Raw genomic sequence first — 23018 nt, forward strand, 5'->3', positions numbered from 1 at the left:
GTGAGTGTGGTGGTGGTGGGTTTGTTGTTGTTGTGTTGTGGTGTGGGAGACAACGATGTTTGACACGGGTTGGTTGTCGGGAGGGGTAGGAGTGTTATAAGGGACGGGTGGTCCTGTGGAAAAGCACTTGGACCTTGAGAAGGGTGGGGGCGTGTCAAAAGGATAACATGACGGGTGATCTCGACAAGGGGCTTGGCTGGCGCTCCTGGTTGTAAGGGTAACCGCCGTACTTTGACAAGCTCAGCCAACTCGACTGATCACAACAGCCCCTGTGCTTGGAGAAGCTGTTGCGGTGGGCGCGCATAAGAAGGACCAGTACTCCACAAAACAAAAAGAGTCATGAAAGCAGAGAAAAATGCCGGGGTCAGGCGTTGGAAGGCCAACCAATTCAACGTGCAGGGAGGAGAAGAAAAAGCCCAAGAGAACGTATATTCCGCTCCATACTCAAGTACAAGTAATCAGTGAGCACCTTTCAAAACTTCGGTATCATAAGTCTTTCTGAAGAAGTAGTCGTTTTAAAAGCGGCGACACTAGGGTGAGAGTTACAGTAAAGGGTAGATATAGATTTTCCTCCTCTTAGACTCCACTTCTGCTCATATCGCAAGACTTTGAAACTTCTTGCCGTCATTTTTTTTTTTTTTTTGAAAAAATTTCGAGGGACAGCCCTTTCGATGAATACCCCATGTCGTTCTCATTTGGTTTCAGCGGCGATGACATCGAGGACGACGGCCAAGCCACAGAGCACGAGGCTCTCACCAACAAGATCTCCGAGTGCGCACTGTCCGACCCAAGAGAGTCCCCTCAAAACACCGTAGAGCCCAAAAAACACTCACTGGAAGAACTGGTAAGTTTCTGTCCCTCTATGATCTGCGAGCCCTGAAAACACTTTTACGGCCCTTTTGTCATCCACATCCAGAAAAAAAAAGAACCCCACTGTTTAAAACAAGAACCAAGACAAAAGCCCGACTCACAACCAATCGACTCCTTCCCAGTTAGTATCGTTGCCATCCCAGATATCGTACAGCACGCTGCGCATACCTAGTTCCTCAGGAGATGGGAAGCTACGGGACACCAACTCCAATGACCACGGAGCCGTGACGTCGATATGCCGTCGCTCGGTGTTTGACATCCGCGCTCAACTCATGGCCGAAGCGAACCCGTCCGCCGAAGAGGAAGAAGAGGACACGGCCAGAACGCTCCTCTCCGGCCTAGAAAGCGGCGACCTCTCCTCGGGCATCTACGAGGGAGGCTTCAAGACGTGGGAGTGCGCACTCGATCTGGCCTCCCTCGTCATCTCAGAAACCGATGTGTCCGGTCATGGCCAAGGTCAGGAGGACGGAGACGACGAGGGGCAAGAAGCCTGGGAGGTCGTCGAGCTCGGCGCGGGAAGCGCTGTGCCGACTCTCGCACTCATGCAGAAGTTCCTCGACCGGAGACGAAAGAGACCTACAACGCACGGTGGGAGCCTCAAAGTGACGTTGTGCGACTACAACGCCGATGTCCTCCGGCTGGCGACCGCTCCCAATGTCCTCCTCAATTACCTGTTCGTCTCTTCTGGAAGAGTTCCTCACCCACTCGATGACCGGTGGACCCAAACCGATGGGGACCTCGACCTCGAAGAACTGGGAGGCGAGGCCCTCGTGAATCGCACCATCCAAGACATGACGGCCAACGACATGTCGTTCGAATTCATATCGGGGGGATGGGGCCCGGCATTTCTGGACCTGGTTTATCCGCCATCTCCGCCGTCACCACAGGCATCACTCGGGGAAACGGACCACCAACACCGACACTCACCCAAACCCACGAACCTGCTGATCCTGGCATCCGAGACAGTCTACTCGCCCTCTTCGATCAAGGCGTTCACAGAAACCGTCCTCGGTATCCTAGCTTCTCATTACCGTCGTTTTAGGGCCGCGCCCGTTATAGGGAGGCCTCCTCCACCACCCAGAGCCTGGGTCGCCGCAAAGAGGGTCTACTTCGGCGTCGGGGGCGGAGTGGACGAGTTCGTCAGGGAGGTGGACAGGCTCGGTGGGAGGAGTCGCGTTGTTGTGGACGTCCAGGACGCAGGCGTGGGAAGGGTCGTGCTGGAGGTTACTCTGTCCCCGGCTTTTTGGATAGTGCTGCCAATACATAGGGAACAGCAATGATCATGTGGAGAGAGCGGAATGGCGAATGTCCAAGGGTGGGAGTGGGCGATGAACAAGATATCAATGGCATAAAAGGCACTTGGACTTATCGAACCACAAAGAATCTCCCCCCCGTTGCTATGGGAATTTGGCCGTGTGCCCCTGTCTTGATTGCGCCGCTAATACAACTATGTGGCCGTCTCAATTTGGTAGCAAAAGACTGACTCAATGCCTGGAGACTTAAATTACAGATACCTAGCTTTTAGGCAAGAATAAACCTCCATCACCGTCTCCACGTCCTCATTTTCCCTTAGCCCCTTTGCTTGCCGCTCCGTTCAACCCCTTCATCTCACTGCTGGCGATTGCGCATGCTCGGAGGCACGTACCTTCCTGGAGCTGCTGATGCAGGCTTTCTCGGCGCTGCTTCGTCACCACTGCCCTGTGCTGGAGAACCGGCGCCTTCTCTCGACAAACTGCGGCCACTATCTCTCATGTGCATCGGCACATAACGTCCACTTGGTGCGCCATTAGCGGGAGAAGCGGACGCATTGCGCGCTGGTGGAAGGTGGTCGCGAACAGGCGGGTGATAGTCACGAGCAGGTGGATGGTCTGCCGTAGGTCGAGTAGATCCGCTTTCACGAAGATGTGGTGGCACATATCCGCCTGGGCGGCGGGCTGGTGGCTCTTGAGCGGGAGGTGCAGCTGAAGGCGCAGCCTCAACAGCAGCCTGTCCTTGGCCAACAGTTGTGGTGGCTTCCTTTGCGGCTTGTCGTTCGCGCCAGCCGCCACCAGCTTTGCTAGCCAAATTGAGACGGGGTGCAGTTCGTGCACCATCTTGAGACTCAGTACGGGCCTCCATGGGAGGAGCTTCTCTCTGTGGACCGCGAGCAAACGGTGCTGGGGCGGGTGTTGTCTGTTCGGCTTTTCGGGCAGCTCGCCTCGCTGCGGCCTCTTCCTCACGCTGCATCTGTTTCCTCGCAGCCTCTTCACGTTCCAGCCTGGCGGCTTCGGCCTGCGCTCGTCTCTCTGCAGCCACACGTTTCTTTTCTTCCTCGACTTTAGCCTTCTCCTCTTCCTCACGCTGGCGATGCTCTTCCTCTTCACGAATGCGGCGCTCTTCAGCTTCTTGGGCAGCAGCTTGTCTGGCCTTTTCCTCATGGTAAGCCTTGATGCGCTTGCGCTTCTCCTCCTCGAACTCCCGCTCAGCTCTCTTGCGAAGCCTCTCAAACTCGGCAGCACGACGCTCTGTGATCTGGCTCTTGAAGGCGTCATACTCCTTCACGAGTCTGCTAAGACGGTGCTTCAGGGCGAGCCCTTCCTTATGCTTTTCCTGTGCTTCCTTCAACATGAGTTGCTTGTTTTGCTCGTAGATCTTCATATCTTCCTCTCGCTGCTTCTCGTAATCCTGTTGTTGGTACTTGAGTTCCTCTCGGCGGAATGCACGCTCCAGGTGGTCGAGACGCTTGGCCGTAATGCGGATGCGCTCATCTTTCTCTTTCTTGTCCTTTTCAAGCTGTGACAACTTGAGGTAACGAATTTGATTGGAATCAAGTTCGTCGATGTTCACGTCGTGGAGATCGATCTTCATGCCACTTTGAAGTTCGGCCAGCTGTTTCTCTATTTCTTGACGTCGGATGCGTGCCTGTTCATCTTTAACACGCTTGAGCTCACGAGCCCTAGTCTCATCGCGTAGACGTTGAGACTCGGCCTCTGCCTGCTGTTGGGCACGGATACGGCGACGCGTTTCTTCCTCTCTCTGTCTCTTTTGGAAAGCTTCAGAAGCCGCTTCTTTTTTCTTCTCAATGATGACACGTCTCTCCAGAGTCTCCCGGTGCTCTTGTTCGGCTCCGGCCTCAGCACGAGCGAGGGCGGTTTCTCGCGCCGCTAGGCGGGCCTGATTGTAAGACGGATCGACATACATACAAGTCACATGCAAAGTCTTTGCCAGCCTTGTCAACTGGGATCGTGCAATCTCCGCTGGAGTATTCTGGAGTCTTTGGACGGAGCCAACTTCGCTCTCTGCCGATCCCGCTGCGCTGCCCGGGTGTAGAGCCTTGGCCGAGGAGAAGACGTCCGAGTCAAAGGCCAAGATACCAGAAATATGGTCCAGTCTGATGGATAGATCGCCTTTCTTGCAACCATTCATGATAAACTTCTCAATCATGGCAGGAGTTACCTCAAATGGCGCAGGGAATTGAGCGAGCCGGGTCACGAAGCTCAGCTCCACTGATTCGTAGACTTGTGAGAGTTGTTGAAAGAGGCGGGTGAGAATGACTTGCTGCAGGGGAAGGACATACTTCTCCATCTCGGGGTCAGAGCCAATCTGAGCCAGGATGGGAGAAATCTTCTTGCAGATCGAGAGAGGATGGAAATCAACCTCAAGGATGTTGTAGAGGTCTCGAATTTCCGGTCGAACACGCTTGAGCAAACCTTTGCTGAGTGCGTCCTTGAAGAGTCCAGCCCTTGTTGGAGCAAATGGCATGCTGAGGAGGTTGGTCAGGCGATTGTTCTTGTTCTTCCGCGCCTCATCGACATCAACCAAAGCGCCCCGCGAACGAGACGTGCTGATGACGGGGATTGCCAGCGCAGAGAGCAATACAAAAGAGGCAGCTTTGGTCAAAGAGTCTTCGGTGACAACAGGGTTGTCACGCTTAGGAGACTGACCAGATGCAACCGCAGTTGCTGACTGTCGTAGCAGGTTGTAATACTTGTTCCATGCGGCGGCGTGGAACAAAAAGTTGTCACTGACGAGGAAGATCTTTGTGAGTTTCTCGTAGTAGTTGGCCATCATGACGTTCTTTGCCGGTCGCTTGGATAGTGTAAGAAGCATGTGAATATCTTCGACACTACGGAAAGCCTCCTGCCACAACTCAAGTTCATCTGCCACGTTCAACTGCCGAAAACGTGTCTCGAGATGACGCTGCAGGGTGTCGGGTTCATTCAGATTGATAGCATGCATCTGGGAGGAATACTTGGCAGCATTCTGCACATGGTTTCGCAGGAGTTCGCAAAGGCGACGGAACTCGGTCTTTCGTGTGTACTTGAGACAAAAATCGAATGCTTGATGAGCGGTGCCCTGGTACATGACCTCCAGTCGAGCATTGTTCTTGAGAATTTCCAGGACCGTGCGATACGTCTCCCAGAGAAACTTGAGCCATGGCGTAACAATAGCTCGGTCCGTTCGATCTTTGGATTGTTCGCCAGAGACAGTGGCGAGCAGGATAGTCTCAGGGGTTTCAGTAGCTTCAAGGTCTTCGACATTCAGGTCCGTGGCAGTTGCTGCTGACTCAAGCGACGACTGGACCTGATCGGCCTTGGCCTGAGCCTCCTGAACCTTTTGTTCGGCGAGCTCAATGAATTTTTTCAAAACCAACTGCAGTGGTCAGCATGTATTAGACAACAATAGGCGTCGGGGTTGTAATTCATCATACCTCAATCGTTCCCACGTTTGTGTTTTGCGCAATGTTCTTGTATTGGTAAAGTCCATCTTTTGCAGATTTTCCCTTTCTCAGATCGACACACAACTCGACAAAAAGGAGCATAACAGGCTCCAAGGAGGAGATGGGACTATTCCGGGAACGTTTGGAGGTGACATGTTCATGGAGGACGTTGAGAGCGGCTTGGGTTTGGTCGACGGCGATGAGCTCTTGCGCTCGCTGAAGGGTTCTGTCAGTCATTGTGCGCGACAGGAATTGAAAGGGATTTTTGCCTTACCCTGAGCACATTCTCAGGCCTGATATGGGGTGGCGGAGGCATCTTGATTGTCGGCTGGTTGAGTCACAAGAGAGATGAGGGAAGAGACGATCAAGCAAATGATATCTCTCAAGACTCTACCCAGATGGCCGATGAGTCTGTCCTAGAGATGGACTTGTGACTGAATGATTGCCGACAGGAGCCTTAGTGACGATGTCAAAAGTGGTCGAAATCGCACTGCCCTGTGTTGTGCAGCTTGGCACTGATTCTGCCGGACCATTGTTTCCCCGAGCGACACCTCCTGAATATAAATTGTCTTCCAATGCGTCACCGTATTTTTTTCCCTCACGTCTCGTCACGTGTACCCAAACAAACGCACTTCGCAAGCTGTTCTTTTGCACCACCGCACTCATCACGCTTACCCCAAAACAATATGGCGTCTCTTCTTCCGGAAGGTAGCAGTTTAAGTTCCCCCTGCTAATCAATCCCTATTAATTCCATCTTCTCGCAGGCAAGAAAGAACTCGTTCGCCGAGGCTACCATCCTGACCAGCGTGTCCTCGATCGCTCCTCTCGTTCCTACCACCATCAACACAAGGAGATCCGCGCCATCGACAACTTGCAGGCTCAGTGGGCTGAACACTTTGACAACGAAATTGCCAAAGAGAAGCCCGAGGAGAAGGCACAAGAGCCGGAAGCCCCACGCCCAACCGTTGTTCGTCGCGCAACTCCCACCCTTCGTCGAGTCACTCAACGTATCCCTACCAAGAACTACACCGCAATCCCCGCCGGCTATTTCGAACGTCCTGCTCTTGCCAGCGACTTCGACGTCACCTGCGTCCTTGACTACCACGCCTTCCTCTTCGACCGCCACGAATTCTTTTCCTGCAAGAACCCAACATGCCAGCTGCATATGCGGTGCGGGATGGGGGCGATGCCAAGTCCAAAAAACAAAGCATGGCAGATCTTAAACTTAGGCGGCTTCAAGAACTGAATTCGCGTCTCAAGGAAGATCTCGAGAGGCCTCGTGTCAAAGTCGCAGAAGCATCCATGAGGTACGTTTTGCAGAGTTCCAAGCTCTGCGTGGTTCGAAAGCAAGGGTCGTCCACTAACCATGTTTGGCCGCCACAGCCTGATCAACTACTGCAACCAAACACGAGATTACATGGTACCGTCGGTCTGGGGACAGGTGGATAGGAAGGAAGATCCATACAATCCACAGAGTGGAGGTAGTGAAGGGTGTTGCACTGTCATGTAATCGAGTTTTGTTGAAGCTGTTCGGATTGGGTCACAAAAGGGACACAACGGAGCACTCAAAGAGAGGTGTGGTATCATATTGATCGAGTCAAAAAGCATTCGGCGCAAGAAGGCGTTCACAATTGTCAGAGTCACGCAACATCGCAACAGGTTTTTATGTCAACCCACAACGGGAGAGGCAGCACGGAGTATTAATGTACGTTGCGCTGCGCCTTGTGCTTGGTTACAGATTCAGCTTCTCTTCGTCCTGTCGACAACTTCGACAATGGGTTTTTCCATTGAGGATTATGTAGGAGGCTACCTGAGTGCAATCCAATTCAAGTCAATTCCACAACCATGCTTTTACTGTTCATCCTTGCTGGGAATAAAGCTCCTCACCGCAACAAGAGCGTGATTCCTGCTTATCGAATCTACCACACGATCAATCGGTCTTTTGGGCACTTTTTTTTTCAATGCCCTGTAGACGATGCTATGGACGGCAATAGCTCCATCCAACACGGTTCAACCTCGTCTATGGCAAAATATGGCCACCCAATCCCGCTTTGGGTGTACAAGATTGGGGATTTCCCGCTTACCCAGGGATCCCTTGCCCCTAGCACCAGGGCACACCGCTGTGCCCAAACAACGACTCCAGGATAACCCCTTTTTGCTTCGGAAATGCAGGCGACCTTCCCTATTTCTCATCGCTTAGAAACCATGTTCCCAATAACCGAGTCAGAAATCCCAACACGTCGCATGTGGCCCGGGTATGTAACTAAATTTGGGGTCTTCTCTCCTCTGCTAAAATGATTGAGCACTTTGCAACCGAGTTGCTGGGGAACTAGTTGCCTATCGGCTGAGAGGGCAAACGAGGGCATCCGGTTGGGTTTCAATGAGGAAGCATTCGAAATCGAGGGGATTGACAAGTTTGTGTGTGACAGTTGTATCTGACACTTGGAGCAGCAACTGTGGACTCTCCTTCCCCTCCACGATTGCTGGGAAATTCTCCGAACAAGTACGGGATCTACTCTACCGTTATATCGGAGGTGATGATCTACCCGTACCTCGTACTGAGTACGTATTCTATCTGCATTGAACCGCATCAGTGTGTCAAGCTCCACCTGTCACCTCGTTCTGTGGAAATTCTCCAGCTTGTCGAAAGCCCCTGACTTGACGATAATCATCGATCAAGGCGGCCATTGACCGATCTCATATTACACGCGACCTTCTTTCTAGCGAGCTATCAACCGCATATACCGAACAACTCGTCCAGTATCCTGAAGGTGGCTGCCTCCGAACCCGTACCCGAGCTCAAGTGTCCCGCAGCAAATCGATCCTCAAACCCCTGATGTCTGCATAAAGTCCGTCTCCTTGAAACACGTCAACACAACCCGCAGTTTCCGTTACGCTCCTACCACCACAACCGACCATGGCAACCGAAGCTTCCTCACTGGTCAAAGTGCCGCGTATCGCGATCGCATTCTGTACACAATGTAAATGGAACTTGAGGGCTGCTTACGTGAGTGTCGATACCCTGGCCGTGACTCGTATGAGCAATGAAACTGGGATCTATCCAACATCACGACTCTTCCAATTTAGCTTTGACCGCCACTGACAATCCTTCCCTACAGTATGCTCAGGAATTACTTCAGACATTCAGCACCAGCATTGGCGAGATTGCTCTGATTCCGTCGACGGGGGGATTGTTCACCGTCACGCTCACAACAACAAACGTCGTCAACAACACTTCCAGTGACGGAACTGCTACTTCAACAGGATCAACGGAGCAAGGGATCCAAACCACTGATACGGTGATATGGGACCGCAAGAGCGAAGGCGGCTTTCCAGAGACCAAAGAGCTGAAGAACCGAGTTCGAAATATTCTCGACCCGGGCAGAGATCTCGGGCATATCGACCGGAGCTTGAGAAAGGGGAGCTCCCAACAAGCCCAGGTAGAGACTGGCAAGTCTGAGCCCAAGCCAGATGACAATGTCGACCCGACCCAGCAAGAAACGAAGAAAGAATGTGAGGATTGCAAGTAATACATTGGGTCTGGTGGCCTCGGAGGCACACCACACGTGTTGCAAACTCCTTCTTCTACATGAGACCGGCGTTGTCAATTATCTCTAGCCTGAACCTTTGGTTGGGTATCTCGGAGCTCACGAGCCTTGAACAGCGTGTGAATTGATCTACGCACGGCGACATAACAAGGTAATCAAGATACTGCTTTTTCCCTCTGAAATCGTGAATGTGGACGGGAAGACAAAAGGCTCGAGCCATCCAATGGCTGAGTCATTGAACAACTATAGGTATATTACTCTCATCACAATTGATGTCCACCTCCCTCAACCCATTGACGTCCAAAGTCCACCATGTCTGACCTTTGAACAGTGCTAGCTCTTGTAGCCCATTTGCACTCCCATTTCCGAGTCTATCTTCAGGGACAACCACGTTAGGGAACTGTAAGTGGGTAGCTTGAGCCACCCAATCGAGCTCTCTTCAAGAAAGCGACAACTTCGTTCCAACCACGCCTAATCCCTGGGGGACTCGGGGACCCCAGACGGAGATAAGGCCAGCAACGACCCTTTTTCTGGTTGGGGATACTTGATCCACGTCACTGCCTTTCGCCATCTCTCTCGATCTAGAAGCTGTTGGGTGTCCTGCCAATGGTTGAAGATCTGGCTGCCACGGATGTGCCGGCCGACGACTCAAGAGGCTCCTCCACCAACCCAAAATCCTCGACGACGGCGAAGTGGGCAAACTTGTCGAGGTTCGGATGGCTCGAAGTAGACGTGGGCCAGGTGGACGACTGTCGCCTCAGAACATTCGGTCTTGACGCTCAACGATTGGCATTTTCGGCGTGAGGCGCTGACAGAAAATCCAAGGAAGCTGGGAAGATAAAGTACGTCGATAGAGGTGGGTGCTGAACATGCTCTCGCGCTCGGGATCAGCTTGAAAGGCCATTTTTCACCAAGATTAGTGAGGAACGTGGGCGTGTGGGACATGGGGACTTCAAAGGCATCTGTCTCTCCCTCTCCCTCTCCCTCTCGCTTGTGTATGGAATCATTCTTTGTCACCACATATCCGTCCCATTACCTCCCTCCCCGTTTGACGTGACATGACCATTCATCTTCCCCCATCAACACAGCTGAACAGTCGAGAAAAGAGCGCAAGGCCATGCCCTGACTCTCAATGTGACTACCTCTAAGCGTCCATGTTACGTCCTGAAGACTCGAATACCGGGTGAGGAAAGACATGACCAATCGCAGCTCTATCCAAGGTTGACCTCATCGCCGGTCCTGACCTTGTCAGAGGACTCCCAGGGGCCATTCTGAAAGTCAATAATCGTCCGTGCAGGAGTTTTCAAAATGATGTTCATTCTGCGATAGTGAACTGACTTCCTGAAGAAAGCCCCATTCAAAGTCCCCGCAAGAAGAGTTCCTTGTTGAAGCACGGCGGTCAAAGCTCTCTCCTTCGAGGGGCAAGGCCGATAGAATATGGAGGCATATCGACTACATACAAACACCACGAGTTGTTGAGACTGCGAGGGGGGTTCAGAACAGAATCGAGAATGCCTTGTCAACATACATTGTAAGCATACATACAGCCACATGACTGCGTGCTTGGATCAGAGCACACCCACCCCTACACCATTGAGAGGATGGATATATCGCTGTCACCGTCCCACTTAGTTTACTCCTCACAAATACCTACTCAGTTATCAATTGACCAGCGATGACGACATGGGCAAGAATTTCAGCTTCGACGAAAACCCAGCAAGGGAGGACTCGTCAGCACAACGTCCCAGGAAGAAGAAGTCTGCAGATTCGGGGCCTCGAGGTTTCTTGGTTATTTGACTGTCACAACACGGCTGGCATCCTCTCTGAAAGAGGATTCTGTTCAGCCCGATGCCGCTGATTTGCATGGGTACAGCGGCATCGTGGTCCAAAAAACTGTCCCGGTGTCTCCGTTTGCGAGGGTCCTGACACCGGCAGGGGTGCCATGATTGCCGTGCTGTGTATGCACCAAAGGTGATACCTGCTATCGGTGAGTAAAAGGCTTGGACAGGATTGTACAGAAGACACTCGTCAGAATAGAGACAGGGATCGAAAAAGCCATGATCACCACCGTCCTCTGCGGCTGAAGTTCTCACACCCGCTCATGAAGTTGCAAAATCTGTGCACGTATCCTTCCCGTGGCTTCTATCGTCCAAAATCACCGAGTGGATAGCTTGGCTTTTTCGTGGAGCTTGTGAGTCTAGCTAATACCCGCGATTCTTGGGTCAGCAGCACAGTACAACATGAATGGGTACCCCCGTTCCTCTGCCTTGCTCAGGAGTGCCGTCAATGTGACTTTGTTGGCAAGATGATCGTCGAAAGAAGTCTAGACAGAAGTTCCGGGGTCCAGACATTGCAGTACCCTCGATTTCCAAAGTCTGTAACGTCCTTTGCGTTTCCTTGCTGAGACTCACCGCAGACCAGTCTTGGAAGCGCCCGTATATTAGATGCTGGCCCTGTTTGTCTAAGCGATATATCTTGAACAGGTCAGTCATGTCCGGCGCGAGTGTCAGTAAGACGACATTGGATATGAAATCCATAGTTTTCCGCCAATTGTATCCCATACTGAGACTCGGGAGCACACAGCATCAATTGTGATCACCCATCAGATCGCGCCGTACCGCTCATGTGCCCCGTCATTTCCTCAGCCTCGCATATCGGAGTTCCACCATGTGGTATATCCTGAGCGGACTATGACTGTGAGAAGTCATGGTCTTCATGCATCGAATAGATGGCCCGCAAAAGATGACTTTCATGGCTGCTAGATGTACCGTCGTGGTCCTGCATTTCCGACACAGTCAAGGTTGAGAGCAAGCTCACGCCAATTGCTAACAGGGCAGATCTGTTTCCATTTCATCAGCCAGGCTTTGAGGTCGAGTAGACGGGGGCCCGAGTCATGGTCATGGTCGAGAGGCGGCCGGTCTAAACGACAAGAAGCCTCAACCATGGTCACTATCGCACCGCGTGACAGACTCAGCATCATAGGAGCGCAATCAAGGAGCGCGGACTCCGCTTGTGGTATTCAGCGATGTGCTCCATGAACCCGTCAGCACCGCCAGGCATGCTGTTCAGGCACGTCGCAGTCAAGAGTGTATTCGTTTGTGGTTGGAAAACACAAAAAGCCGTACGTACCCAAGGGGGTTTCAAGGGGGTTGTTCACGACCAATTTCTTCCAGGAAGAGCCGAAGCGGTTTTCCCAGCTAGAGGGTGTTGATCAGCTGCGTCTATCGTCGTTAGTCGCGAAGGTATGTTGCTTGACGCGTTGCAGATACTTCCTCTCGACGATGAATTCTTGTCGCAAAAAAAACAAAGCGTTGGATATTTTCGGACTCAATTCAGAAGGCCATATGAAATTGAGATTGGCTGTTTTGGTATTTCCATATTGACACAATAGGAACCTGACCTGGGCTCCCCGTCTGAATCTCAGACGTTTTCCATCATCCTCTGGCGCAGCGGCGGCAGTATCAGAATGATAAGAATATGGGTCACCCGTCGTCCGTCGCTCTGTCTTCGAAAGGTCAATATAGCCACAATTGTCCCAACCACCCGCTGCTGTGGATCAACGCCCATGCTGTGTTACCGCCGGAGCAACGAATTTGCCTGGGTCTCCTTCGCGTCGCGAGCATTGAGCAGGTCGTGGGTGGCCGCCTCGATGAGCTGCAAGTTCTCACGGTTCGACCCCTGAATGGCCCTTCCAGGGACGCCCGGTAAGTCGCTTGCATATGGTCAATGCATGCATGGTGAAGGCTCAATACCTGCAGAATGGATTGATAAACAGAGCTTGGGAATCAAAAGCAAGCCTGGCCTTTTTCAAGTGCCTGAATCATCATAGCGTGTTTAGTCTCCCCTGGGCGTCTGTCCACCCGACCGCTCAAATACTTCCACGGCCTTAAGAAGCAGCTCTTTTCCAATGTGCTGTAGGTCTAAGATGCGAATTTTCTGCGATACTCGCACGGCTGGACGCATCAGAGAGCGGTGGACTGGGCGTAGTACGACGGACACTGCATGCTAGCCGAAGCAGCCAGGTCGTGTAGTGAGCACTGCTGGTCTAGCAGACCAAGCGTTGACCGAAGCAGGATCATTTTATATGCGTGTTAGATAGCAGAAAGAGCCATCTTGAGCAGTACAGCATCCAGAACGACAGATAAGTTCGGATGGCAGCCTACAGACTGCAGTTGTGAAAGCGTGAGGTCGTGGTTGTGGATGATGCGAATGAAGTTGTGGAAAACAATTAAAAACACGAGTCTCTGGTGCAACATTGTATCGACATCGGCCCAGCGAAAACAACCGCTAGGCGGTGACAGCACGTCCCATGTCCTCATCGGACGCCTCGTGAAGAAGTAGAGAGCACACCATCCATCATCCGTCATGTAATAAATAACCGTCTTCTAACTTCGGAGTCTGTCAAGTACTGCGGAAAGTGATGCTCAGGCTTCAAAACATACACCTCAAACTATACACGATGTTACAACCAACGACAACACTAGAAGAGTACAGAAAACGGTGCATGAGCCTGTTCTTACAACCATTATATTATTGTTACATCTTGATATAGACCTGGTACTTCCCCTGAAACATTGTCCTCGAGCCTTTTTACCTTGTCTGCACACTGCACACCGAAACAGTCAATGACCCTGGCAAGGCAGGGCAGGGCCGGGTAGAAAGAAGAGAGAGTATGAAGTGGCCACACTTTGCCGACACGATGCCATTGCGAAAACATGATCCATGCTGGCTTCCATCGTGGTCCCGAACCTCGTCGTGTGCATACCCTCGAGCCAATCGGCCCGAGGGATGTTGGGTGTGCAAGCAGGTGAGAGTCAGACCACGGACTCAATAGCCGAACAAACATCATGTAGCCTTTGCTGGCCCTATTTCCCGCTCATCAGACACCGAACCGGGTATAGATGCATGAGGCGCGTGCGCGGCAGCGGCCATGCTAGTGACATAGGTTCAACAGCACATGGGCGGAACCAACCAAGTCAGCGTCTTGATATCTCATCCTTGCTGAGGCGACAAGTAAAGCGAGTTCCAACATCCAGCTTAATGGCTCCGTCCGTAGCAGCGTGGACGAATACAGAGCCCTCACTTCTTGCGCATCTTCTTCTCGACGTATTTCTGGACGCGCTTGTCGCTCATGATAAAGCCCGTGACAGCCACGCCCAGGAACAGCTTGGAGGCGGCCGCAGCTCCGCTAGGATCCGTGACTTGTGAGTGCACCGACGACGGCTTTGTCGACTTTGTGGTTGCGAAGCCGAGTTCGGAATAGCCAGGCGGCGTGCCTGACGAAAGAGTGCGCATCGAGGCATCATCAGGCGCCGCCGACTGGGCCGCCGCCCGTTCTGCCTTGAGCCTCTTCTTCTCCTCCGCAGCGGCCCTTTCGCGCTCGTCCTCTTTGACGATCCACTCCCTAACCACGTCCTCGCCGGGAAACATCCTCCTCCTCATCGCGATCCAGATTGGGACGAGCAGCTTGTGCAACCGTTCCTCTTCCTTCTTCATCTGCTCGTCGATCCGGGTCCCCGATTTCCCAACCCAGCTGGCCCCACGCCATCCCTTGGCGAAGTCGCTGTGCACTCGACACCACGGGTGTGCGAACCGCGAACCGACAAAGTTCCGCGAGACGGCGCGGTAGTTCTGGGAAGTTCCCGGCTCGAGGAGGTAGATGATGGTGGGTTGCTCGCGGAACTGCTTCAAGTCGACGAAGAACTGCTCGTGGGATTGTTGCGGGATGAGCAGGGCCGAGAAGAAGCGTGCGTAGTTTGTATGTGAATCCGGAAGTCCGTGGATGTACCGCTGGAGGGACGGGTGGATGATGGGGTCATCGCCTTCTGATTCTGGTGGCCGCACGAGTGGTTCTTCCAGAGACGACATCACAAAAAAGTGTCTTTTATCGCAGATGGCAGCCTCGAGTTTGCCTCACAAGCTGTTTCAAAACCAGGAAGATCCCTCTTCGGGTATGTTTGGATTCTTTGATAGGAGTTGTAATGAGGTTTGACGGGATGTCCCGCGGCCCCTGGTCAATTCAGACCGCAGAAATCGTGGCGGCTGGTGGGAAAAGTCGAGAAAACTGGGGCGCAGACGTCGAGATTTGTATGTTCCAGGCTTAATGATGGGTCAGTTCGTCTGTCATTGCAAGAAAAGTAGAAAGTTCCTCAGGTCCTCAAAGGCCAAGGCTCCAAGACAGCCTCGTCTACGCGGCCGTGGATTCGTGACTCCGTGCCAAGTCCGCACTATGGATTTGTCGACATCTTGAGCTGTGATCTGCATCAGTCTCAATGCTTGATAGTTCCTATTGTGGAAGAAGTTCCAATATCAAACCCAGTGCAGGTAAGCTGTTGATATTTAAGGGACGGCGAAACCAAGTTGGTCGGATGGAGGCGGGAGGGAAGACCGGAAGGACCAAGAGTGAGGCCTTGTCTATATGGGACTTCCCAGCACTCCACAGAGGCTTCGTAAGACATAATTCACAGACGAGGAGCACCCCAACCGTATCTGAGCGACACCACTCCATCCATTCGTCATTATAGGAATCTTGTTGGAAAATATAGAAGTGAAAGGACAAGGCTACTCTGGACAATTGAGTTTCCGAGCGCCAAGAAGCCATTTCGATATATTCTGGCTTCATGTTTATCTTTATCTGGTCAGATTGAGTTGTTTTTTTTTTTTTTGGATCCAGATGGCTTCCAGATCATCCCTGGAGTCCCTGAGCATCTTGCTGGCTTGACCCTGGGGACTTGATGTTCATCCCGTTTCATCGACAGCCGATCATTCTCGGACCTTGCTCAAGATCTATCAAAAGCCAAGAGATTGGGAGGAGCCCCTTTGGCTCGGCATCGGTGCACTTTACCCCGGACCGCAAGTCTTGGAACGTTGGACAAAACTCTCAAAAGAAGCTCGTCCAGGAGAAAGTGCGGTGAGATAGCGTAGGGAGGGCCTCATGTGATGGAAGTCGGAACCCCCTTTTGCACGACACTGTGAACCACACCTCTCTTCCTAGGTTTACTCGGTTGGGTTGCGATAGTTTCTTAGCAATGAACCGTCCGTTTCGCCAACTCCTGCCTGCATGCGGCGAGCCGTGATCTCGTGAGCATTGCTATACGACAACTTCTACCTTGTCCTTGTGCTGGCCATGAGTGATCGTAGGCAAATGACCAACGATCCCTTGTTTGGGTTACAAGATGCACGGGGTATTCGCGGGGTTGCAAGCGGAACATCTGAAACCCGGAAAGACGATTGTCAAAAGACTCGAAATATCGGACGCAGGCCCTGACCTTTTGATAGCATTTTACGGCTTTGCTGGAAAATGAAATTCAAAAAGAGGTTACTCCATCTGGAAAACAACATACCCAAAGCAGTGCTCGCCTTCTATTGGGAGATGGTAAGCGCCGCACAAACGCACACACATCGTCAAGACGAGAGCAGTTGTGAACTACAAGTACAAGCTTGGAATGTCGCGTCGTACTCGCCAAGACTACATCTCGCAAGAGCCCACTAACACGAGTCGCCGTTTTTTCTTCTTCGTACAAGGAATGGGAATGTGTGTGGTGAGGGGTAGGCAAAAGGAAACCTCGGTCAGTGAGTGGCGGACTTGGTCAGTGGTCACAAGTTGCTTCTTTCTCAAAGTGGTTGTTGCATTAGCCTTCTTTTAGTCTCCATCAACACCCAGTTGTTCTTCACTGCGATTCGCTAATTGAAAATGCCTCATAGTAAAAAGTCCGTTCTCAATGGGGCTGTGGGCCAGACCCGCCGGTGGCTCCACTGGTCTGTGCGTTGTCGTCTCCGCCCATTCACATTTCTGCTTTGTCCGCTCGAGATCCAAAAACTCGCCCAAGGTCACTGACAATTTGTATTTGGTACTCTGAATTGTGTTCATATCCCACGGCGCACTTGCATCTGCAGTCGTGGTCTCACTTGAGCTTCCGCGACCTCGTTTGCCGATTTAATAGTGTGGAGGACGCTCGCTTGGCCATGCAGCTATCCCCACACTGTGGATGTGGATGAATAAACTACTTGCGTCGTTACAGCATAGCTTTATCGAGCTCTGGGAGTAGTCCAAGCTAACAGCAGCTCGCATTCTTACGTGGAATTGAATGCGACACGCAATATGGCTGAGAATGAATGCATCGTGAGAGGGCCCGTGGTCAGCCAGATGACTGAGGTTGCCAGGTGCTTCAGCTGTCTTGTCTTCGGTGTCACCGGTGCATGTGCTTCTAGAATCATTCTTTTGAGGAACAGAGTGGCACAGACCCGCCTGTTCACCGTCAGACAGTGCAAAGGGTCGCTGGTTTCATGCGCATGCGGACCGCTGTGGATGTGTACATCAGAAAAAGATCTCTGCGAATAATATATCGGGGCAAGCTGCCGAGTTGTAGCACGCGGTAGTGCCTGCGTTTGACTGGTCCTTATGCGTCCGAAGATCTCCGTCACACCTCTGCAACTATCCTCTTGGTGAGCAAAGTGAGCAGTGGAGAAAAGCATCAGCAATAATACTACTGTGAGTATACAGGATGCGGTACTGCACCGTCAGAAGATCATGTCATGTTTGGAGGTCTCGCGGGAGGAAAGAGATTGGAGGAATACGCGGTGGCACTTGAAAGACAGCCCTCACATCCATGTCTTCGACGGTAAGACCTCTCGAGCCGTGCGGCCCGTGAAATGGGCACGAGGGAATCAGTTTCCCCTGTGAGCATGCCAAGGTCATCTCACAACATAATGATTTAGCATCCTGGAGGATTTTTCCAGTTGCCCACGAGTACAAGTACGCGTACAAAGAGAGTAAGAGCAGGGAGTACCTCGTACGCGTCTTTGTGAGGCATTGAGGTTGACGTCATGTCAGCTGACAGGAGACTGCGGGATTCAGCCTACGTTGAAGTCGGAGCCCAGGGCATCGAAACGCAGATGCAGGGCGAGGTTAAGGATGACGGGCGTTGAAACACAATGATACCTGGGACCAAGTTCGATAGTACCAGGTATCCCAACCCACGAAACCGCACAATGTACTCCGTAATTGCATGTCAAGTAATGCTTGGATTCAAGATACTTCCCACTTGCGTCAGATCACTTCTCTTCCATCACGAACCAGTCAAGCGGTTCGGCAATAACGAATATGCTGCAAAGCGATCGCAGGTCAAGTGGTCAATGATGTAGCAGATCCAAGAACCTGATTTCGGGAGGGCAGACGCCGTTTGACCAGCGGCAGTTCATGGTGGGCGAAAAGGTTTGATTCAAGTACCAAACAAATAAAGACCTGGAAATGACAACGCGTTCTTGTTGGATGAGAGTTTAGATGACGCGCCAGAATTCGAGAAGTATGCTGTCATATTGCGTCAAGACGGCGAAATATCCCGGTCATAATGCCTGCAGGACCTAGGAACAAGTTACGACTCACGAACTATCAGGGTCCACGGTCCACGGGAGCTGCCCCCATCGAAAAAGGCACACCCGGAAATGGTCACCTTGGCAATCATGTTGCCAGATGTCACAGATGAATGTCACCACCAGTGCAACGAGCTGACCGTGGCGACAGATGACCATGTCGATCGAAGTGGCACCAGGGTTTTCTCTCTGGTTCCTGGCTGCCCATGCGGCGGGATCAACAATGGGCTGTGAGGGACACAAACCCATATAAAATTAGCACAAGGGCATTGGAGCCTGTGCCTGTATAGGAAGCAAAGCATGTCTCCGCGTGTACAATGGTACCGAGGCGGTGTACTGGGACTTGTTGGTTCCTCGATCCTATGTACTCCAGAGAGCATGACGGACTGGTTTTGATCAAGTACCCTGCAGTAGTTCTGTCATTGTTTCCCTTTAATCCTCTCTTGCTCTTTGCATTAGTATTGTGTTATTTTACACCGATCGCTACCCGTCTGTGGAGGGGCGCAATTTCACCAACGCACAAGGTCGCAGGGACCACCAAGTGGGATACGAGTAGTTCGGGAGGCGAAAACCCTAATAGAAACCGAGGGCCAACCTGCTGGTTGAGGAGATCCCGTCTGAAAATCCAAGTCAAAGTGGGCGGTTTCAAGTGCAGGACTGCTGGAGACGGCAGGCTAGCTTCGGGCGTCTTTTTGGCCCTTTGCCGCCGAGAGGAATTGATCAACCTCGAGGGATCCAGGTCCGAGATCTCGACGAGTTGCCGTTTGAGAGTTAGTGGTACGGTGGTCGGTGCTCGATAGTTGAGTGAGCGGTGGGTGGTAGGCGGCAGATGGTGGGCTGTGTGGATGAGATGGATTTTGTTGGCCTCTTTTCAAAGCACGGGAAAAGGTGGCTAAGGGGGTAGCCACCTGCCCGCAGGTGTCGACTTTTGTACCCAGGACTTACAACTACGGGCACTGAGAAAAGAGTTTACCAGTAAGGAGGAACGAGTTAAAATTGCAACCCAGGGCAGACTCTTTACCTCCTTAGGCGCCTTAGTGACCTACGGAGTACCTAATAGCGGGGTCATCTGGGTACCTAGGGGAAAACCAACAATGAGCAGTCCAACTGGAACCCGTCCAAACAACACACCTAATGGCTGAAATCCGTTGACTGTTGACTGGCTAGGCAACCCCCTCCTCCCCCCCAAACTGGGTCTCGTTTGGCCTGGCATCTTCTGGCTGAATGGCTGCGTCGCTGAGTTTTGTTTATGTGTGTTCGCTGGTCTCTGGCTTCTTACTAACTACTTCTCTCTCTGCCTCTGCTCACAAATCTTTTTCCTTCTCCAAATTTTTCTCTTTTCTTGCCATCCAAACCATCCCATTCCGGGTACCATTGGTGCCATAATTGGTGGCATCCCTCTGCCACACTCTGCCACCCTCTCTCGCTTGCTGCTATTCCGGCTGCCCGCGATTTTCCCTCATCTTTCACCCATTTTCCTCTTCACCGTCGTCCTTTGTTCATTATTCTTCCTCTCCAAATTTTCCCTCTCCACTCCCGCATCCCGACTGCTCCCTACAAGCACACCACCTACGATTACTACCACCCACTCCCACTTCCCGTCCTCGCCATCCTCCATCCGTCTTCTTCCTACTGCTCCTCTCATCCAGCACCTTCGGTCTCTTGACCATACTCGCTTCTCGTAAGCAATCTGTTTCATGCCAACTCATATACTCGCATCTTATTGACACCTTCCAGATCTCCTGTCTCTCGAAATTACGCTCTCGCAAAAGTCCTGAGACGCAGCAGTCACCGCAGAACGCCACCTGTCGCGCCGCACTCTCCCCTCCAAAGACTCTCCGGTTCACGCTCTACCACTCTGCTGGTGTTCAGAGGAATTGACTTTTTATCTTCACACAATGTCCAAGTCGAATTTATAACAGCGGCGGTCCCTGTGGGCCAACATAAAATCATTTCCTTCACCAACCAAACAGTGCCATTCGGCTACTGGTGTTGGTAGCGTTCTTGCCTGAACTTGATCGCCATCTGTGTCGGGCTGTGGGAAAAAGTTCCTGCATTCTTCTTCAATACCTTTACATCACTTGCTTTGTCACTCCTGGCTGCAATTCAGATGGCACATCACCAGAAACACCAGATGGACGCCACCCGAAGAGGTTCAGCCATGCAGAGTTTACTCAAAATGTTTAGTCTATCAAACGCCCCCACAGTTCCTCTCGGTGACGACGAGCTCAGTGCGGACGCTGATGAACCACCGGACGACCACGTATCCCCATTGACCGTCGTCCCAACGCGAGAGGCAGCCTACCATCGATCTCCCGCTCCTCCCAATCCTCGCCGCGAGTCTCTTTTGACTCGAGCCATTCTGGCGGAATCCAAGCACGAAGATGATTCTCATAGATTTGCCGACCGAGGGCTATCGACGACTTCCTCCCATAGTACAGCGAGCATGCCGTCGACTGCCGAGTTGACGAGTGATGGGGACTCCAGCCAGTCATCGTCGGCGACGCCCAGTCCACCACCTCCCTCAGGGCGCTTCGGCACCCTCCTCAACTTCAAGAAAACAGGCTCCAAGGTGCTTATCGCCCCGGTGACGAAGGACGAAAGGGAAGCAGTGGCAGAAGTTGGCGAAGCCGCGGTTGAGAAGACGCTGGGCCGCAAGCGTTGCATCATGTTTGCTTGTGGGGGCACGGATTCTGAGAAGAGCAAAGAAAGCGAGGCATTAAGCAAGCAAAAGCCGTCAGCTGGACAACCCGAGCCCCCCAAGCGGAAGTGTGCACTCACCTTCGCTTGCCCCTCTCGAACGAGCACAAACGAGATGAAAAGCTCCCCCGCCAAGCTACGGGCTGAAGCAAAGAACGCACGGCGCCCGTCTCCTGCTCCCTTCAGGCGCAAATCCACCTCAGAATCTGTCGACCTCTCCGGCCACTCCACCGACACGACTAGAGTAGCTAGTCCCGAGAAATTCAGACTCACCCCACCCTCCCCAAAGGCAGCCTTTCACGAATTTGCAGCATCTCAGGATGAGACCGACGCATGGGTTGACAAGCCAGATGTCCACAAGGAGAAGCTCACTTTTGATGATTGCATGAAAAAGGAAAACCGCATCCGGCAAATTGGTCGTGAAGCCGAAGAGGAGGCGGAGGAGGAAGAACGAGAACAGGAGGAACTCGGAAATGCATCTGAGGATGAATACAATGACAATGAGGATGATTTCGCTCCTTCCGATGATGGTACCGATGGTGGCAATGAATCTGACGACGAAGGAGGCTTCGCTAGCTCCGACGAAGAGAGCGACGGCGGCTCCGAATATAGATTCTGGGCGCCTTCGAACACCGGTGCGGGCATGAGCAGTGACCATCTCAACATCAGCCACTTCAGCGCCCGTCGACAATCCGAGGCAAGTTCCGTCGAGTCTTTGATTCGATCGAGTACGCCTCCCCTTCACTCAATGATGAGGCAAGTTGGAAGACGTCGCAATAACAACGCCTTCAAAGTGCCGAAGATGAGACCCGGCACACCAGAGTTGCCCGACAGCACCGACTTTGTCTGCGGAACTCTTGACGAGGATCGTCCGTTGGAGGCCGCGTACATCTCATGCCGCGAGCAAAAGAAGCGAGAGAAGCACATCCCCATCCCACAAGATATAGATCCGAGCTTCCCGACGACTGATCCAGAAGACAACGAAGAAAACAGTGACGATGAAGAGGTCGACGAGTCGCAACACAGCTCCGAGGGCCCGCGATGGCTCAAGGACGGGTTTGCAGACTTCGACGAGGAGCATCATGGACGCCGGAAGGCGTCGTTTACCATGCCAATCGCTCATTCACCCTCTCCACCTCACACTGCATTCGGCGGAAGAGTCGGTCGCAGCATCCACCGCGTGCCGCCGCCGAGGCATGCCGTTGCACGATCACCACCACCTCGAAAATTGTTTGGGCATTCTCCCACTCGACTGAGGTCACCCTTTCCGCAAGCTAAGCTGCGTTCTCCTCGTGGGTCGCCGACAAACGCTGGTATCCGGACCAGGATCAACCCAAGAGGTCTTGCTCAACGTCCTGGCATGGAACGGACAGCGTCCCTCCCTGATACTCCTAATCCATTCTTCAAAAACTTCCACATTGGCAGTCCTTCCATCTCCAATATTGCGTCTGGAGCTGTCACGCCCGCTCTTGAGGAACCATTCCGTCCAGACATGCACGTTCGTGGCCCCGTTGACATTGTTGCCGGGCTTGAAAAGAAACGTCAAAAGCGCAAAGAAAAATACTGGCGTCAACATTGTCGTAAAGCAGCCAAGGAACAGTCTGAACGGAAACCGGTTCCTGGTCGTGGAGCGGAGCGCATGAAAGAGCTGGGTCTAGAATGTGCTGAGCGAACAAAAGGCTACGGCATCGGGCAACAGACTCAGCTGGTACTTTCACTTTGATTCCCTTCAAGTCCACCCTTTTACACATATATTGTTTTACTTGTCGACCATTTCCCCTCGGCTCACTTAGAGCTTTTTTTGAACATATATCGGTGCGGCTTAGCGC

At 52.4% G+C, this 23018-nt stretch overlaps 6 protein-coding genes across 6 annotated transcripts; 4 read left to right on the forward strand and 2 right to left on the reverse strand.

Annotated features, from left to right (window-relative positions):
- Positions 1–682: 682 nt before the first annotated feature.
- Positions 683–2150, forward strand: AYO21_05289 (hypothetical protein; the record flags this gene model as incomplete). Its single annotated transcript, XM_022655259.1, has 2 exons — positions 683–844; positions 993–2150. 2 exons carry the CDS (start codon positions 683–685, stop codon positions 2148–2150), a joined length of 1320 nt encoding a protein of 439 aa, XP_022512341.1.
- Positions 2151–2478: 328 nt separating this feature from the next.
- On the reverse strand, positions 2479–5885 carry AYO21_05290 (eukaryotic translation initiation factor 3 subunit A; the record flags this gene model as incomplete). Its single annotated transcript, XM_022655260.1, has 3 exons — positions 2479–5502; positions 5561–5785; positions 5844–5885. 3 exons carry the CDS (start codon positions 5883–5885, stop codon positions 2479–2481), a joined length of 3291 nt encoding a protein of 1096 aa, XP_022512342.1.
- Positions 5886–6255: 370 nt separating this feature from the next.
- On the forward strand, positions 6256–7018 carry AYO21_05291 (hypothetical protein; the record flags this gene model as incomplete). The annotated part of the gene is made up of 3 exons (XM_022655261.1): positions 6256–6277; positions 6334–6739; positions 6799–7018. 3 exons carry the CDS (start codon positions 6256–6258, stop codon positions 7016–7018), a joined length of 648 nt encoding a protein of 215 aa, XP_022512343.1.
- Positions 7019–8486: 1468 nt separating this feature from the next.
- AYO21_05292 (hypothetical protein) lies at positions 8487–9099 on the forward strand (the record flags this gene model as incomplete). Its single annotated transcript, XM_022655262.1, has 2 exons — positions 8487–8604; positions 8657–9099. The coding sequence occupies 2 exons, from the start codon at positions 8487–8489 to the stop codon at positions 9097–9099; spliced, it is 561 nt and encodes a 186-aa protein (XP_022512344.1).
- A 5097-nt stretch (positions 9100–14196) lies between these two features.
- On the reverse strand, positions 14197–14985 carry AYO21_05293 (hypothetical protein; the record flags this gene model as incomplete). Its single annotated transcript, XM_022655263.1, has 1 exon — positions 14197–14985. One exon carries the CDS (start codon positions 14983–14985, stop codon positions 14197–14199), a length of 789 nt encoding a protein of 262 aa, XP_022512345.1.
- A 5683-nt stretch (positions 14986–20668) lies between these two features.
- Positions 20669–22912, forward strand: AYO21_05294 (hypothetical protein; the record flags this gene model as incomplete). Its single annotated transcript, XM_022655264.1, has 1 exon — positions 20669–22912. The coding sequence occupies one exon, from the start codon at positions 20669–20671 to the stop codon at positions 22910–22912; it is 2244 nt and encodes a 747-aa protein (XP_022512346.1).
- Positions 22913–23018: the final 106 nt, after the last annotated feature.

This window comes from Fonsecaea monophora (genome assembly GCF_001642475.1).
Source record: "Fonsecaea monophora strain CBS 269.37 chromosome Unknown Scaff33, whole genome shotgun sequence".
In the NCBI taxonomy this organism is placed as follows: Eukaryota; Fungi; Ascomycota; class Eurotiomycetes; order Chaetothyriales; family Herpotrichiellaceae; genus Fonsecaea; species Fonsecaea monophora.